Source organism: Tetrao urogallus (assembly GCF_951394365.1).
Source record: "Tetrao urogallus genome assembly, chromosome: 8".
Taxonomy (NCBI): domain Eukaryota; kingdom Metazoa; phylum Chordata; class Aves; order Galliformes; family Phasianidae; genus Tetrao; species Tetrao urogallus.
Window position 1 is genome coordinate 36,769,058 of NC_136821.1, and position 19,271 is coordinate 36,788,328.

Genomic DNA, 19,271 nt, shown 5'->3' on the forward strand with positions numbered 1-19,271 from the left:
TGGTAGTGTGGCTGCTCCGAGTTCTGGCTTCTACCACATGTGACCCAGACTGCTTCATGCCCTGAGAACCTGAGCTATTTCACAATCAATCTGAATACAGGAGGGGAGGAGGAGGAGGAAGAACAACTTGCTGGGCTTCCATGGACAAGGTAGGGATCTGACAGTGGAACCAGCTGCAGATCCAGCTGGACCACATCTCCTTCCCAGTGGGACCAGGAATCAAGGGCACTGGGTGCACACCCAAGGGGTGTGTGTGCTGCTGCTTTGAGGAACTTGTAGTAGGGCTGGCTGCAGTCTCCTGGGGAAGGAGAGCACTCTTGGGAAGTGAAGTGCTCCCATGGTGTGTCCCCACATAGAGTCAGGACTTAATAAAGGCTTTGTGTAGCACCATTGTCTGAATTACAGCAGAGGAAGCTGCTTTGCCTCTGTGGTAGTGCTTGATTCTGGTGTATAAGTTCACCAGCTTTCTAACCTGAGAGCTGGCAGAGTTGCAGTAGTTTGTATTTCCTAAAGAATAACTTGAGCAGTCCAGACTCATTTCCTGTAGAGAATGCTTGGTGGTACCCCTGGTGCTGCCTGAAGCACCCTCCTGTCTCGCTTCCAATCTTGCACTTCTTTAAGTCTTGATCCTCAGGCTTCTTCTGGGATGAGGAAAGCCCAGAAAGCCCAGCTGCTTCTCTTCTCTGAAGTGGCTGGGGCTGCTGAAAATGCAACTTGGGAGGACAGTTTGTCTTCAGAGTTTATTTTTGCAGACTGCTGTGCACATTGTATGTTTTTGGCCACCTCCCCAAAGGGATCTGCTCTGGCCTCAGGGCTGTCACTGGTTGAGGCTAGCTGGAGATGAGTCTTTTGCAGAGGGAGGTTTTGTGCCCTTGTTGAAGCTGGATGCAGCCCAGGAACGTTTCCCAGGCCTGACAGAGGTGCGGCGTAAGTGCAAGGATGTGAGTCATGTTGCTCCTCCTGGTTTGAGTGTGAAGTGGAGTTTGGAAGGAGGCTTTGCGTAACCAGGGGAGCTGAAAGGATCAGGAACACAGATCCCATTTTAAATAGGATGCCTCTCTCAGTGGGGGAAGAAGGAAAGCTCGCATGCTGATGTAATGATAAAACACAATCAAAAATAATGTTGCTTGTTTTGGAACATAAAAAGCAAATGCTGTATCCATGGTGAAAGCTGTCCTGTCCCAGAAGATGACGGGCTGTCATCTTCTCTTCAGTGCTGTTTTCAGAGCGTACTCAGGATGGCAGGACTTGGGCTGGGTAAAAGCCACTGCACCAAGCAGTCTGTGGGAGCTTCTCTGAGAGTAAGGGAGCAAAGAGGCTGAATATCAGCCCCTTACTGCTGGCCTTGCCACCTCAGGTCCAGATCCCATCAGTCCCATGTACCCTGGTTCTGGAGTAGTGGAGATGGAGGTCACCTCATTGGGAGCTCAGCCTCTGGGCAGGGTGAGGACAGCCATGGAGCACTGCTGCAGCCAGTACCTCATTGCTGGGGACATTTGGCTGACATTCTTTCTGGCACCCTTAACATTCTGCATGGGCATCTGGCAGGTCACATCACAATTGTGTTTTCACTGGGAGCTGGGGAGAAATGCTGCAGTGGTTTGCTAGCCCCCAGGCCCTTTCAGTGAAAAAGGGTAGCAGGCAATTTACAAGTGATGCTGTGCTATATTAAACAAGCAAATGAAGAAAACCAACAGCCAGAAAACCCACTCAGCCTTCTGTGTTTGGATGCAAACTTTGAATTTCTTCAGGGGACTTATTCTGCTCCCGTAGGCGTTTGCTCATTTTTGCTGCTGTTAACCAACTGGGGCTGAAATTAACACATCTGTTGTTGTTTAACTTCAATTTATACTGTACCCAAAATATTTGCCAAAATATTATGTTTTGAGCAGCAATAGCTTCACTGTTACTTATCACCCGAGTTCTGGGAATGCTGCATAATGCTATCTGCTGATTTTTAATAGCTCTTACCAGAAGGGGACTTGGTGCTTCACTGCAGCTTTGTGAGGAGGGAACAGATGCCAGTGTTGCAGAACTCTCTGTTACAGTGCAGTGTAGCACAGGTACAGATTTATGTCTGATATTTTTGCTCACAACTGAGTCCTTGAAGCTGCATGATTGCCTGGAACTGTTTAAAAATGCCTGCAAAGGGCCACGTTTGCACATTCTTCATTGTGCTGTCCAAAGTGAGACCCTGGAAGAAGCCTTTAGCCTAGCCCCATACCTATGCTGGGCTTATTTCTGAATGCCTAGAAATGATAAATTTGGATTGTATGTGTTTCGGGGCTGTATATGTTTTTCGTGTAAAGACTGAGACAGCAGTCCTTTAAAAACAACAACAACAACAACAACAACAACAAAAACCTAAAAGCCCAACCCATAACTATTTAGAAGTGAAATTTTGTGGAAGTAACTGTGACATGCAGGCAGAATCTTGAGGGTCACCAGGGATAGTATAAAACTCTTGCTGCAGTGGACAAAAATATGTTGCTGTTTTTCAATCTGCTTATGTTTAAGGTGATCAGAGGGAAGGAAAACACATCCTCATTAAAAGGAATAATTATCAAGCTTGCAATGTGTAAACTTACCTCAGCTAAGGTAGGTGGCTTTGATAATCCTTTTTTTCCCATGAACAAAGTTTCAAAGACAGCATTTGTTAAATTACATGTAGAATGGATTGGAGGGAGATGGGGACCTGAGCACTTCTGATTTAATGGAAAAATAATTCAAATGGATCTGCAGTCTGGCTCTGATTTCAGAGGTACTTGCAATCTAAATAAAAATAAAGACTACCTGGGGACAGCCTGCACTGTTAATTAACTAACCAAATGCTGCCTCCCGGCTAAGAGCAGCTCTCCAGGGATTTTCCACCAGCTTTGGCACTTGGTGCTGTGACTGGAATTTGCCAAATACCACTTGGCAACTTCCAGCGCCAAAAAAAAAAGAAAAGCAAAAGGCACCCTTGTGATGGGTGAGGATGCTTGGAATGAATGTGATGCTTGGAATGAAAACGTGTGTAATATGCAGCGCTGTTCCTGCACAGCACTGGGCTTGATGCAGACTAGCTGTGCCCTACACACGATTGGAAGAGGGAGTGCCCTCCCTGGGGTGGGGACTGATGAGTTGGTCTGGTTCCTGTACCTTCCCAGGTTGGAGCTGAATGCCTTGTGGCACAAGGAGGCTGGAACCTTGGTGGTGCAAACAGGCAGCTCTTTCCAGACAGCTGCAAAGCCCTGGGGCTTTGCAGCTCTGCTGCCCATCCCTGCATAACCCCACATTGCTGCGGCTGCAGGCACTCGGTCCTCAGTCCTCCTGCTGGCGAAGAGTTTGGGCTCTTGCCAAGAAAACAGCTTTTGTGTTTCCTTAAATGTTCTGCTGCTGTTTAGGGAGAAAAAAATAAATATTAAAATTGATGTTATTACTAGAATTGGCCAGCTGGCTGAAATTTTTTTCACTAACAAATCCCACTTGGCACTGTTTTTCTAATGAAGTAATGAGCATGTTTTCAGACAAGGGGACGTGTCACTGCAGCACCGCTGCTTTCCAAAGCTGGCAGTGCTCAAACAGCCAGGGTCTGCACAAAGTACAGGGAGAAAGAAGCTTCCAGTCCCAGCGGCCACTCACGCACTGCTGGGATGCAGTTTTGCTGTTCACATTTTGACCTCCTTGATCCGTCCTTGCTTCCTTGGCAGTGAAATCGTAGGGATTTGCAGTGCTGGATGGGGATAGCGGGATGTTGGCTGTGGTGGCTGTGCAGCTACAGCAGGAGGCAGATGCTATGTGCACATCTTGGTCTGGATCTTTGCTGCTATATACAGCACTAATCCTGGCTGGAGCAGAAGTCAGACGCATGAAGGCAGGTAGCCTTCAGGGAAGGCAAGCAGCAGGCTGCTGGCACTCAGCTATCCTTTGGCTGCAGAGGGGCCTCTGGGGGCTACAGCCCAAAGTTTAGACAACTTGGTGGGGAGACTCGAAGGAGTCCCAGAGCCCACTAAATCACAGGGAAGGGGGCAGCTGATGGCAGCTTATCTAAGTCAGTTGCTTTAGGTATAGTTTTATTTCTTACTTCTTAGGTACATTAATTGCACTAACATTGTTTTGTGGGACAAGAGGCAATGAAAACAACAGCTGGATTCGCTGTGTCCTTTGGAAACTCAAACTCAACTTGTTTTTGTTACCCTTCTGAAATGGTCTCCCCACCCCATCAGGCTGCTTCTGATCTTCCTGCATTGAGTCGTTAAGTGTTGATTCAGCTTTTATTTAAATCATTGTGCAAGATTTGAAGCTTCAGAAAAGTCATCAGTGAAATGTTTTCAGAGTTCTACTGAATTCATTTATCCAATTTCTTTGAATTTTCTTTGAAGGGTATTTTTTTTTCTCCTTTTCAGGCTTGAGAATAGCCAAAGCTGAGAGAAACAGTATTTGAGGAGCTTATTCCTCTGCTAGCATTCCTGTAGCTGTATTTACGGGATGCTTCAGGAGAAAAGTTGACTAAACATTTATTTTTAAACACTAAAGATAAGATAAAATTTTATAGTATCTGCAATGCATCTCCAGTAAAAACTTCTTTTTTTTTTCCCCTTGGTATTGGAAATCAGTGAGCAACAGCTGTTTTAGAGATACTGAAATTAGTATGGAGTGTGTGTGAGCCTTTTTCTGATCCACAGACCTGTGCTTTTCAGGCTGTTCCCAGTCCTGCTGCCTGCCACATGCTGTCTGGGCAGATATGGAGGATGGGCTGCTGCTCACAGTAGCCACGTCAGGAAGCCATTCCTTTAGTCCTCATGTGCCCACAGTGTGTTACTCATCTTTATGGTTCTATTGATCTGCACATTTTCAGACTGAAACTAGCTTTTTTGCTTCTACTTCTGGTAACTGTAGGCTCTCCAAGTCTGTCCTCACTGGTTTATTGAGTTTATCTTGGTTTGGCAATCATGCAGTCCTGCTGCTCATGCAGTCTCAACAAGGAAATAATGCCTAACTGAGATCTGTGGCAACTCATCTCACTGCGTGGACACCTGGGGAGTGATCAGAAGTCATGGCTAGCTTTCAGGAGATGTCAGCTGCTCAGGCCTGGTTACTGTGAGAAGTAAAGACAAGAAGAGGGAGAGTTCTCTTGAGAAGCCTTTCTCAAAGATAACTAGCTGGCCTAAGGAAATAGTGCCTGTGCTGCTGCTTCTGCTAATCTGTCTTTATGATGAGCCCAACAGAGAACTGGTGTACAGAACCAGTCCTCATCTCACTCACATCTCCCTTTTTCTCTAGGTTTGGAAGAAAAAACACTTCTATCAAAAAAAGAAAAAATGAAGCTGAGGAAAGAAAGATGGCTACAGAGTAAGTACCCAAAGCATTGCTGTATGGGGGGCACCTTGAGGTGACTGCTGGGTTCCTCTGTCTGCAGGTGAAAGTGTTGGGCTGTGGCAGGACAACAGATTGGCCAGGGGGGCTGAATGCTTCTCAAAAGTCTTCAAGCCTGCTCCTCAGCAAATGGGGAAAAAAGTCCCTGGTGTTTTTTTTTTTCTTGAATTCAAAGGGCATTTAACACTAAGGTTGACTCTTTACCCCAGCCTGTTTTTGTTATTCCTCCATGTGCGTTGTGACTACTTAAAACCCTTCATTTATCCAAGAAAAATGTTGTACCAGTGTAGGTCTGAAAAGGTTTCTTTGAACCTTTTCAAGCTCCTGTACAGTTATGACCAGCTGTGCAGTCATGGGCTAATAGCATCCTGTGGATGTAGGACAGCCTGGAGCTGAGCCCCACCGGCTATTCCCAGGCCTCTGAGAAAAGTAGTGGAGCTCTGCAGTGGACCTTCTGCTTTTCCACAAAGGATGTCTCTGGAAACTGCTGGCTGTGTTACTGCCCCACATGTCCCAATGAACCTACTCACCAGACTGACTTGCACTTCTAGAGGCTATGAAATAAGAACCAAACAAACCCAGCCCATGGCAGAAATGTTGCTCTTTGTTATGGGAAGAGTGTCTGTGTTTTTGCTGCAACTTTCTTGGCAAGATGTACAGACTCCAATTAGTTATCTGCAATGTGCTTGATGTCCTGAGTAATCTTTAAAGCTCAAGTCTAAAGTGTTTAGACTTGTGCTTTCTCTGTGCAGCTCTGAGTGAGACTCACTTGCAGATGCTAATGTGAGTCAAGTCAAGGAGCCTCATCCTGCAAGGCAATTAGAGATGGTCTTGTATGGAGACCTTTCCAGAGGTGTACAAGAGGCTTGCTGTTGCTTCCTCGTGGAGCAGGGAACATCATCCCCAACCTGAGGATAAGGAAAAGGCAGAAAAAGGCAGAAAAGGCAGAGGTTCTGAATGCCTTCTTTACGTCTGTCTTTAAAAGTCAGACCAGTTATCCTCAGGATACTCCTCTCTCTGACCTGGTAATCTCGGCTGGGGAGCACACTAACCCCCCTGTGATTCTGAAAGAAGCAGTCAGAGACCTACTGCTCCAACTGGACTGTCACAAGTCGATGGGGCCAGATGAGATCCACCCAAGAGTGCTGAGGGAACTGGTGGAGGTGATAGCCGAGCCGCTTTCCATCATCTGTCAGCGCTCCTTGTTGACTGGTAAGGTCCCAGAAGACTGGAGGCTTGCCAATGTGACTCCCATTTACAAGAAAGGTCGTAAGGAGGATCCGGGAAACTACAGGCCTGTTAGCCTGACCTCGGTGCCAGGGAAGGTTATGGAGCAGATTGTCTTGAGGGAGATCATGCGGCATGTGCGGGGTGACCGGGGGATCAGGCCTAGCCAGCATGGGTTCGTGAAGGGCAGGTCCTGCTTGACCAACCTGATCTCCTTCTATGATCTAGTGACCCATCTGGTGGATGAGGGAAAGGCTGTTGATGTGGTCTACCTAGACTTCAGCAAAGCCTTTGACATTGTCTCCCACAGTATTCTCCTGCAGAAGCTGGCAGCCCGAGGCTTGGATGGATACACTCTTGGCTGGGTGAGGTGCTGGCTGGAGGGCCGGGCTCAGAGAGTGGTGGTGAATGGAGTTAAATCCAGCTGGCGACCAGTCATGAGTGGTGTTCTCCAGGGGTCGGTGCTGGGGCCTGTCCTCTTCAATATCTTGATTGATGACCTGGATGAGGGCATCAAGTGCACCCTCAGTAAATTTGCAGATGACACCAAATTGGCTGGAAGTGTGGATCTGCCTGGGGGTAGCGAGGCCCTGCAGAGGGATCTGGACAGGCTGGAGAGCTGGGCTGAAGCCAATGGGATGAGTTTCAACAAGGCCAAATGCCGGGTCCTGCACTTCGGCTACAACAACCCCAGGCGACGCTACAGGCTTGGGGCGGTGTGGCTGGAGGACTGCGTAGAGGAAATGGACCTGGGGGTATTGATTGATGCTCGGCTGAATATGAGCCAACAGTGTGCCCAGGTGGCCAAGAAGGCCAGTGGCATCCTGGCTTGCATCAGAAACAGCGTTGCAAGCAGGAGCAGAGAGGTGATTGTTCCCCTATATTCAGCACTAGTGAGGCCGCACCTCGAGTACTGTGTCCAGTTTTGGGCCCCTCACTGCAAGAAAGATATTGAGGCCCTGGAACATGTTCAAAGGAGGGCAACAAAGCTGGTGAGGGGTCTGGAACACAGGCCACATGAGGAGAGGCTGAAGGAGCTGGGAATGTTCAGCCTGGAGAAGAGGAGGCTCAGGGGAGACCTCATTGCTCTCTATAACTTCCTGAAGGGAGGTTGTAGTGAGCTGGGGGTCGGCCTCTTCTCTTGTGTCATTAGTGATAGGACCAAAGGGAATGGTTTCAAGCTACGGCAGGGGAGATTCAGGCTGGACGTCAGGAAGTATTACTTTTCAGAAAGGGTGGTCAGGCACTGGAATGGACTGCCCAGGGAGGTGGTGGAGTCACCGACCCTGGGGGTGTTCAAGGAAAGGCTGGATGTTGTGTTGAGGGACATGGTTTAGTGGGAGCTATTGGGAATAGGTGAACGGTTGGACTGGATGATCTTTTAGGTCTTTTCCAACCTTGGTGATTCTATGATTCTATGAACCTGGCTGGCATGTCTGCACTGTCAGCAGAAGCAGCCTGTGCGTGTCAGCTTCTGAGATACTGCTGAGGCATGGGGAATGGCAGAGGGATTCCTTATGCCACCTGGAGCTATTCTTGAGACTATTTTTTCCCTTACACCCTTCTATCCAACAGAATTGCTGGCAGATTGTGTTGGGGATTGAGCAGTGTGGCTTTCTGTGGTACCATATGCTCTCTGCTCCTAAGCTCTCACTGCACTTTGAGCTTAAGTCCATCAACCTGTGATTGCACAAGTCACCGTGAAGGTGTCTCTGGCTGGTAATTTAATACCCTGAGTGCTAGGGAAACTTCATTATCATCAGCCATCAACTTCCAAATTTGGTTGACATGTGCAGTCAGTGTCCCCACTGAGCAGAAAAACTTACCTCTTGTAGTCCTTACAGCTGGCCTGGAACTTGCAGATTCTGTGCTCATGCAAGTTTTTCCTCGTCTGTGTGTCTGATACTTTGTGGGAACATTGGAAAGGATTGCTGGCGCGCAGTTGAGATCTTCCTGGCTGGGTATCTTGTATCTAACTCTGACTGGTACCAGAAGCTGCAGAGGAAGATAAGCACTCAGCAGCTTTTTGTGATTCAGGATCAACAATAAAAGGACTACATGGGACCTACATAAGAAAGTATGTCTTATGTAAGTAAGAAGACATGCTCCTGGAAGTAGATGACAGCACTGCTCCCATAGCTATGGTCAGTTGCTTTGGAGGTGAAAGCCTAGGAACAGGCTTCCTATGCTCTTTTTAATCACTCCCTCTTGTATGTATGCCTTCATAGAATCAATTTTACTCAAGACTAGGTATGTTGTTTTGGCCCCTAAAATGGCCTCTTTTCTCCTCTCGGCTCTAAAGCTACAAACTGGGTGGAAAATAAATAAAATATGTCAGCTTTTCTTCAGTAAGGAACCAAGATAGAAAATTTCAGGTCAAACTACTTCTGTCTGAGAAGATAGTTATTACCATTAAATCTGTGCTTTCCTAAATATTCCCAAGAGTTTGTTGTTTCTTCTTATCCCAGAACTGTTTTCTTGACACTGGATGCCAAGACCCTGAGAACTACAGTTCAGCCCAGTAGTGCAAATGCAAAACTTTGAGATTTCTTCAGTTCCAATAAATCATTGTAGGAGAGACTAGAGAAGAGAAAAAAATTAGGTAATGATTCAAACATTAGAAGTATGCACATTTCAAAATACATACATCGTATGGCTTCTCAGACACCAGAGACTGTTGGAAAAGAATTTGGGATGGTTGTGCAGAATCAGGTGTCTGAAAATTTTGAGCGCGTACTATTTATGAAAGTACTGAAGTAGTCAGTCTCATAAAGCCAGACCATAAAAAGAAGTGATGTAGAATGGAAAGCTGTGTTCTTGGCAGGGATTGCTGTGCAGAGAAGCTTTTACAATCCAGATTGTCAAAAAAACACCCGTGTGCAATAAATATTACACGTTATCAGAAACCATTGCTCTTTGACTGAAACAACTTAGTTAGGGGATGAACAAGACAAAAATACTAAAGGTGCAAGCAGCTAGCTATTAAGTTTCAGTTCAGCATTATTGAACGTGATCATCTGGGTTAGACTGAGAATCCCAGGTGGCATCTTGCCTGTGCTCTGTAGTCTGGCTGCTTTCATATTTCCACTAAAAGTACTGCAGATTCAGTCCTGCTTCTGTGGCCTTGTGTTGGAAGCCCACAGCCTTCCTGTCTCAGTGCTCTTGGCTGTGCAGCTGCTGCTGTTCTACTCCATCATGTCTAACCTCTCCAGTTCTGCAATGCCGTGACAAGCAGAGGCCTTGGGAGCTGCAGCTTCCCTTGGGTGCATGAAGAGAAAATAGGATTTCCCGTTGTGTCTCACTCCACCCCAACTACTTGAACGTCAAGGCAATGCTGCAGGTTTCGAGGCCCACCTGGCAGGAGAAAGTGGGTGCTTGCCACATGCTGCTGGGTTGATTTGGTGGTACTGTAAAGGGATGTCTGGGACAGGTGGGGTATCCAGCTAGGCATCTGTGGGCTGGTGTGGAAGAGAATGTGTTTTGCTAGAGTTTCTGGTTCCATAAGGCTTGAGCAGCTGCACTTCTGCACCAGAGAGCCTCAAGGACTGCACAGCAGACTGCAGCTTTCTGTCCACACCTCCCACTGACTTGTCCAATTCTGAGTGAAAAACTGAAATTAAATTCATCTTTGTCTACTGCATGCCTCTGGTAGGAGACCATTGTTTGAAAAACATTTCTACTTACCCAATTAAATTATTGTTTCTCATTCAGAAATAGAAAGTGTGAAGCTAGCCAAGCAGAAGCAAAAAGCTGAAGCAAAGCGAAAGGCAACACCTGTTGTGGGAGACATGCAGCCACTGATGGAAGCCCTGCCTGAGCTCTCTGATCTGACCACAGGTATCAAGGGCAGGAAGCCATCCAAGAGGTATGTGTCTCTTAGTAATGGGCTGTGTTATTTCCCTTTTTCCTGCAAGTTAAAGCACCCTCCAGCTCAGATTGTAGCTACAAACAATACAAGCTTGGGGCCCATAGTTAGGAGAACAGGACCTCACCTACATTTCGCTTTTTTTTTGTTACTCTTGCTGCAAGAAGCTTAAATATGCCTTCTGAATCCACATTTATGAGAACTGTATTGCTTAAAGGTGACTTGGCATGAGACAGACTGGGAGGGACTGGATATTCTGAATGGAAGGACTGATACACAAGCGTCCAGAGTGTAGTGCTGCTGAGCTCACCTGTGGATCTGCACTTGAGATGTGTTTTATAATGAAGGTTGTTCTCATCATTTTCAGGAAATGGTGTTTGCTGCAATAAAAGGAATCTTATATTTTATAGGAGGCTGTAGTATTTAAAGGGGACTAATTCTTGTTTTGCAGGTGGCAAATATGGAGTTGATGGCTTTCCCAAATTCACCTAACTGGTGTGACAGAGGGAAGCAGATCTGGAGAGCTAGGATTCAAAGCACAGTACTGCCTGCTGGGATTGTTTGCTCTCTTCCTGCATGAGCTGCTGACCATGATGCAGCCCGGTGTTCTGTCCTTCCAGACCTTCAGGCTTTCTCCCAAAGCAGTTCAAGCCCTTAGAGCAGAGATTTACTGTCTAGACAGACTCTCTGTTCACCCTGCTGGCTTGGAATATGATTTTGGATGAGAGTACAAGATGGTTTTTCTTTTCCCTTTATTGTACTGAAAGAGAAGAACTATTTCTGATCCTCTGACACTCACACTTCAGCCATCCCAGCCAGCCTTAGGGTGTGTTCTGATTGTCCTTGTGTTTTCTCCTTTTTGGTGCAACACTGCCTGCTCAGTCAGTGTTGCAGATGCTTTTCCATCTCCCAGTGCAGAATAGAAGAGCTCTGCGTGGTGAACAAATGCTCGTACTTCTACTTACTCAGTAGGGGTTGGAACTGCAAACTTATTTTGATCATATTAAGCAAGCATTTGGATTAGAGGATAGCCAAGTATAAGGCTGCCTTGCAGAGCACCCTTTTCTTTGGTTGAATATCAAGGCTGAAATGACCGTAGAACCTCTTGTGAGCTGTGGGGTGCCCCAGAAAGAAACTCTGACCCAGCTACTACAGGGCATGACTGAGTTGGCAGTGTGCTGTTCTTCTGGAAAGTCACCCTTCTAACAAACAGCAACTACGTATCTTGTATCTAAGCCTGGGAAAATATTTCCTTTCTGAACTTGGCTCTTAATTCTTTGAATAACATTTTTTTTAATCGGCTGTTCAGTCAGTCTGTCCTCTCAGTGGAATGAGCAGCAAAAGTACAGACAGAGTTCTGCAAGGGAGTGGAGTGCTGGACCAAGGCTTAACCTGAGTGGAAACAGTTGGTTTTGACTTCTTTCCGCAATCATGTCCAACCATATATGGCATCTGACTCCAGGTTGTGTTCAGGAGTGGTTCTCCCTCCTTATTGTCTACTTTGGAGGTTAAGTCACGGCTCTATGGAGGGAATGGTTTGCAGAAAGCAAGTACAGGAGGAGAGAGAATGGGTTGACTGCTTCTTTTGGGCATTGCTTTCCCCAGAAGAAATTCACAGTGTCAGTGCAGATTGCAATTGTGGAACACCTCAGAAGATAAAGTAGAACTTGAAAGGAAGATGGTGAAGATTCTGGCCCAGCTTCTGCACGAGGGGTCGCTTAGTGATCTGAGGAGTCCTCAGCCTGGATAGGAGTTGGAGACAGAGAAGCTTGGGATATAATAGTCTATATTAGGTAAGTGTAATGCAGTTAGGAAATAATTCATCTCCATTGCAAGACATAAGGGACATCAAAAAAGTTAGCAAGTTGCAGATTCAGTGCAAACAGGAAGCTTTCTGTGCTGCACTGCTCCTTGCTGTGGAATATTGTGGTGCCTGGTTTAGGTATGACCTACAAAGCCAGTGAGCAGAGAGCTCTGGGAGGGTTGCTTCATGTTTATAAACTGCAATCAGCTCAAAGTCCATGAGCTGTAAATGCTGGCATGGTTGTGGCCATACACTTTCCTTGTTCAGTGGGCTGGTGCACCGTGAAGCAGCCACAGAGGCTGCAAGCCCCTGCTCTGGTGAGCATGGATTGCTGTCCAACTTGTGAAGAGCTTTCTCTGTGATGCCATAAGCAATCCAGGCAAATGAGGATGGTGAACAGGAAACCATCCCCATGCCAAGTGGTTAATGAATACAAAGATTGTTCTGTCACTGTCTTGCTATACCACTGGATGCAGCAACATGACGCAAACTGCTCAAACCCTGTGGCTGTTTGCCTGCTCTTGCTGATTGCAATTTCTCATCTGCTGACGGATCTGTTGCATAATGCTGGCTGTGCTAGGGTGACCTCAAAAGGGCCTTGAGAGTATGTGAGCAGTGTGAGGGCATCAACTGCCTGGCTCCTGGTCCTCATGTAGGCTGGGTGCTGACTGATGTACATCCACCTTGTTGGGGTGTGTCTGGTTTGTCGGGCAGCTTTGGCAGTATCCTCTGCTGGAGGGGAATTGAATAGCAGGAGAGCAGCCTACAGCAGCTTGTGTCCACCGGGATCTGAGGAAAAATAAAATGTTCCAGGATGGGCAGAGGGAGAGATGAGGAGCAGGAGGTGATCAAGTGGTGAGAGATGATGAAGCCGTGTAGGGTGAAGAGACGTGGGGCAGGTAGGAAAGAGAAAAGAGAAAATGGAAAAATTAAAGAATGAAAGATTTAGGGTCAGAGAGGAAGATAGGTTTTTTTCCCAGTATGCACTCTGAGAAGCAGGGAGAGTAATGCAGTCCTGCTCTGGCTGTGCTGGGAGCCTGGTGCGTAGGCTTAGCAGAGGATCAGACTCCTGCCCTCTTTCTTAGTTTTGCTCTGTTGCCCAAGGCTCTATGTCATGGAATCCTTTCATAGGAGCAGCTGTAGGCACTGATATTGGAGTAATCAATACCTTGTGCTGTCCTTTACTAGTATACATCTTCAGGCAGAGCCTTCCTTCTCTTCCAAAGTCTTATTCTTCCCTGAACTCAGAGCTTCTTCATGCAGAAGCTCTATCCACCAGCTGTCACCATACCATTGATGTTCTAGTTCAGTGGCTCTTTTTTCCTGCTGTCCAGTTTTCCAATAATTTTCCTTCTTAGTGCACTTCAAGTCCCACTGCCATTTCTGCATGTCCCTTGGCTTTGTTGTAGGTTTCTGTTGCTGCTTGGCATTAGGCATCATGTGCTTTCAGCACCTGAGCAGGATGGGGTTACACCTCCTCAGACTTTGCTCAGCAATAGAAAATGGGTGCAGAGAGTGCATATCTGTACTTGTTGCTGTGCCTTAGCTGCACACGGTAGCTGACTTAAACTCACAAACCTTTGGTGAGGATGTATGCTCCCAAGGAGAAAGGAATGCTACCATTTTTAAAATACATGTGCAGCCTTAAACACTGACATCCTGCAGCATGACTGGCAGCTCTCTTTCAGTGCCTGTAATGGCTCATGCAAATGCTGAAGCTGTGCAGTGTTAACAAGGAACGTGAGATGTGGAGGGGTGATACATGACCAGTGGGGAAGTTCCGTGGTATCTTTTCTCTAAGCAGTGGTATAGTTTTGAGCTAGAAGTTAGAGAGAAGCAGCAGATGATTCAAGTATGATCATCTGAAGATCATTCTAGGACTAAATGATACAGTTTTATTTATAAAAATAGTGCATTTATCTCCTGTCCATTTGGGCATGACTCCAGAGTTGTCATCAATGTGTGATGGAAGGAGTCTGCATCTCCATTACCGTCTGGCTATGGAAAAAATCGCATTAAAAATGGGGTGGCCAGCAGGGAGAGGGAGGTGATTGTCCCCCTCTACTCAGCTCTTGTGAGGCCCCATCTGCAGTACTGTGTCCAGGCCTGGCCCCCAGTACAAGAAAGACACAGAACAAGTCCAGAGGAGGGCACTAAGATTATCAGAGGGCTGGAGCCCTTCAAAAAAGATTGAGAGAACAGGTGTTGTTTAGCTCGGAGAAGAGAAGGCTCTGGGGAGACCTCATTGTAGCTTTCCGTACTTGAAAGCATATGAACAGGAGGGGGAATGACTGTTTACATGTGTTGATGGTGATAGGATAAGGGGGAATGGTTTTAAACTGAGACAGGGGAGGTTTAGGGTTATGTATTAGAAGGAAGTTTTTCACCCAGAGGGTGGTGAGGCACTGGAACATGTTGCCCAAGGAGGCTGTGGATGCCCCATTCCTGGAGGCATTCAAGGCCAGGCTGGATGTGGCTCTGGGCAGCCTGGTTTGCTGGTTGGTGACCCTGCACACAGCAGGGGGTTGGAACTGCATGAGCATCGTGGTCCTTTTCAACCCAGGCCATTCTATGATTCTAGGATTTCAGGACAATTACCTGTACTTCCTGGGAAGGCAGATGGAGAGACACTGAACCCTTTCCATCTCAACAGCAATTGCTAAGTTACCTCTTCTCTGTTTTGTTTCTTTTCTCCACAGGCATGTAAAAGCAAAGGCAGAACCAGCAGACTTCTGTATGATGAAACAAGCTCAGAAACACAGGCTCTTGTAAGTTCCTGATTATCAGATGTTGGGTATTCTTGCTCAAAATCACAGAATGGTTGGGATTGGAAGGGACCTCTGGAGACCATCTGGTCCACCACTCTGCTCAGACAGAGTCACCTGGAGCCACTTGCTCAGCTGGCTTTTCAGTTTCTCCAAGGACGAAGATCACACAACCTCTCTGTGCAGCCAGTTCCCTTTACATGATGCAGGACATTGCAGGTGTCCTGTTCAGAACCCTACTAAAACTCAGTCAATTGTGGATGGATTCACTCCACTTTTACTTCTGTCTCATATAACATGTAAGAGAGCACAGGAAGCTGCATTTACTCCTGAAAGAGTTTGCTTTTCCTTTCTCACTGAAAAGAATCCTAGCTTTGGCCTCCTGGGTTTGATCTCTGGGGTTTCAGAACAAACCCATACTAAACATTCCTACTTGATTTAAGCCAAGTGAGTGTGCACAGCCAGGCTGGTGTGCCCTTTGCCTCAGCTTTCTGATTTGGAATTGCAGCACTCAGCTGTGGCTCAATCTCCTAAGGCCCATGCACCTCTAGCTGATATGCTCCTGGAAAGCCTCCGGTGGTTGTGTAGGTGAGAATCTCTTTAACCTCTGCATAGCATGAGGTGCTACAGCTGCTCTGCTGAAGTACCTTTGGGATGTTAAGTAATAAGCCTTGCATCCCTTGTGGGGACAGCTGTGCGTTGACATCTGCCAAACCTTTTCTTATGAAGTGAAACTCTAAGTACTTTTGAATAAGTCTTGGAATTTCACAAAAAAGTCTAGCAACTCTTTGTTCCTTAGTATAATCTGTTTGATATTTTATACGACCACAAGGCATTGGGAACTTCATTTCCCCTCAGTGCAACTCTTCTGGAGCTAGGCTTTGTGACTGTGCAGTGTTTGCTTTCTGTGATCGCTGCTTCTGGGGTGTCCCTGTCAGTTCTATGAAGTAGGAAGGGAACTAGCTGCCTGCTGCAAGCTGAAGAGTGCTCTGCTGATCTGATCTACAACAACATGGGAGGAAGGAAATGTGTGTCTGGCAGGGGAATGGGGCGCTGAGTCTGCATGAGTGAGGAGAGACCACGATCAAGGTGACTTACATGAAAGCTCAATTTTTTTATTTTTACACTCCTTGTGCTCTGTTCTTATTCCTCCCTGCTTGATTGCTTTTTGGGAGAATATTTCCACAGCAACAGCTGTGACCAAGTATATAGAGGTAATTCTTTCATGCCCCTACCAAGGTGTCTAACTAGTGTTGCACATAGGAAACCTGTATGTTTGAGCAATAAACAAGAGTCAGTGGATGAGCTTGCAAGTGCAGAATCTGCTTTTGTTCTCGTGTGGTCTGAAGTAGTCTTCATTCTGAGCACACTTACCAAATACTCCTGTTCTTTCTTGTTTTACTAGGGAGAAGCTCTAAAAAAATGCCAAGTGATAGTTGACACTAGCATGATTGTTTCTGTCTGTGGCATGAGATCAAGCTACTGGCTTCCACAGATCTGGCAGCAATTTGAGCATTGCCCTTGGGTAAACAAGGTCCATTTCTTGCACTGTTTCTTTCTGAGCTTTACACTGGAGATAATCCTGTCTGTACAGAAGCCTGTTGCTTTATGAGTTTTTCTGTTTTTTTTGTTTTTTATCTGCTCAGTTTCTTTTGCATGAACCAATTGAGTGTGGGGATTTTTTTTCTCTCCTCAGAGAAGAGGAAATGGCCCAGTTTCATGAGGTCATCGCAGATCCCAGATACAAAGCCCACCCCCTCTTGGTCATCAGTGAGCATCTCTCCAAGAGGCTAAGGCAGGAAGAAGGCAAGCCCCTCTAGGGCATCGGCTGGGACCAAGTGAGCACGATGAAGCTGGTGTACAGGCTCCAGACCACAAATAAGCACATCCTGAATGTGACCTATTAGCCACTTCAGTCCTTGGAAAAAGTCCAGCATATTATTCAACCCAACAGTCCTGCTTTCTGTCTACAGGAATAACGCAGTTCCCTCCTGATGGTGGTGGCTGCTCCTTGGCAAACAGCCTGCAGTGAGCAGGATGTTCTCTGAGATATTTGCACAAACCAACCTTCCTGTGAAAAGTCTTGACACTTTTTCTCTTTTGGTGGCACAATTCTTTAATTTGTGCCAGAGGTGATGCTTTTGTTGCCCCCTCCAATCCTTGCTGACTACTATGAAAAGAAGTTCTGTTGTGAATGTTGAAGATCACAAGCCCTAGAGCCCAGGATGCTGTTGTAGATCTGTGTAAGGACTGATTCTGCTGTTCAGAGCCATTGTTTTGTGTGAAGAATTTAGCTTTGGAATAAACGCACTTTCGTACAGTACTGAGTTTGTCTGGCTTTTGTTTTGATAAATACCAACTGAAAAATGAGCTTATTCTCATCAATGGAAAAATGACTTAAGAGAACATTTTTTCTCTTGTGTTGTGTGCAGTGAACAGCAAGACTGCTGTTGCAGCATGTGACACCTATAATATATATATGTATAATTATAAATATATAAATATATATATAAAATATATAAATATAAATATATAAAATATAATATAAATATAAATATAATATAAATATAAATATATATATGAATAATTACAGATTGTCTAAATCACAAACTTGCCTTCTTCCTGCCCTGGGAGCGTGTGCTTTCAGTAAGTGATGCATATCCCTTTTGACATGTTTTGTGTTTCTTGCTTGGCCTGCCCTACGATAATCACAGAATCATAGAATCACTCAGCTTGGAAAAGACCTTAAAGATCATTGAGTCCAACCACAACCTAACCATACTACTGTAACTCTGACAACCCTCTGCTAAATCATGTTCCTGAGCACCACATCCAGATGGTTTTTAAACGCATCCAGGGATGGTGACTTAACCATCTCCCTGGGGACCCTATTCCAGTGCTTAACAACCCTTTCTGTAAACAAGTGTTTCCTGATATCCACCCTAAACTTACCCTGGTGCAACTTAAGGCCATTTCCCCTTGTCCTGTCACCAGTAAGAAGAGACCAACCCTGCTCCTGCTGTAAGCACCTTTCAGGTATTTGAAGAGAGCAGTAAGGTCTCCCCTCAGCCTCCTGTTCCCCAGACTAAACAGCCCCAGTTCCTACAGTCTTTCCTCATAGGCCATATTCTCCAAGCCCTTCCCCAGCCTTGTTGCCTTTCTTTGGACCTGCTCCAGCACCTCCAGGTCTTTTCTGTACTGAGGTGCCCAAAACTGAACACAGTACTTGAGGTGAGGCCTCACCAGTGCTGAGTACATGGGCAGGATGACTTCCCCAGTCCTGCTCACCATACCATTACTGATCCAAGCCAGGATGCCATTGGCCTTCTTGGCCACCTGGGTACTCTGCTGGCTCACGTTCAGCAGACTGTCCATAAGTACAACAAGGTCCCTTTCCATCAGGCAGCTTTCCAGCCACTCCTCCCTGAGCCTGTAGGGTTGCCTGGGGTTGCTGTGACCAAAATTCAGGACCTGACACTTGGCCCTATTGAAACTCATACACTTGGCCCATCAATCCAGTCTATCCAGGTCCCTCTAATGCCTTTCTCCCCTCAGGCAGATCATCACTCCCTCCCAACTTGGTGTCGTCTGCAAATTTACTGATGGTGCACTCAATCCCCTTGTCAAGATCATTAATAAATATGCTAAATAGAAGTGGCTCCAGTACTGAGGCCTGGGGGACACCGCTCTTGACCGGGCACCAACTGGATTTAACTCCACTGACACAGCTCTTTGGGGCTGGCCATCCAGTGTTTCACCCAGTGGAGTGTATGCCTGTCCAAACCATGGGCTGCCAGTTTCCCCACAAGAATGCTGGGGACAGCTTTACTGAAGTCCAGGTACACCACATAGACAGCCACTAAGTGGGTCACCTTATCTCAGAATGAAATCAGGCTTGTCAGACAGGATCTACCATTCATGAACCCTTGCTGACTGGGCCTGATCCCCTGGTTGACCTTTAATTGGTCCATGATGGCTCCTGAGATTATCCGTTCCATGATCTTCCTGGGCACCGAGGTGAGACTGATAGGACTGTAGCTACCAGGATCATCTTTCTGGCCCTTTTTGAAGATGGGTGTCACATTTGTCAGTCAAATTGTTCAAAAACATTTGCCAGTCAAATCATCCGAAAACATTCAGATGGAGAGAGTAAAGTAGTGGAAATGGTTAACAAACTCAAACTCTGCTGCCATACTTAGCCATGTTTAGTTGGCACTAGAAACAGAGTGCATTTGCCAGATGCTAGGGCTAG

At 46.4% G+C, this 19,271-nt stretch overlaps 1 protein-coding gene across 1 annotated transcript in view; it reads left to right on the forward strand.

Annotated features, from left to right (window-relative positions):
* Positions 1-16,839, forward strand: part of SLX9 (SLX9 ribosome biogenesis factor) — a gene marked incomplete at both ends in the record, with an annotated part of 48,868 nt that extends 32,029 nt beyond the window's left edge. Inside the window, 4 exons of the mRNA XM_079539189.1 lie at positions 5,266-5,334; positions 10,297-10,450; positions 14,954-15,022; positions 16,716-16,839. Coding sequence (XP_079395315.1) covers positions 5,266-5,334; positions 10,297-10,450; positions 14,954-15,022; positions 16,716-16,839 — 416 coding nt within the window. The remainder of the gene's footprint in view (positions 1-5,265; positions 5,335-10,296; positions 10,451-14,953; positions 15,023-16,715) is intronic.
* Positions 16,840-19,271: the final 2,432 nt, after the last annotated feature.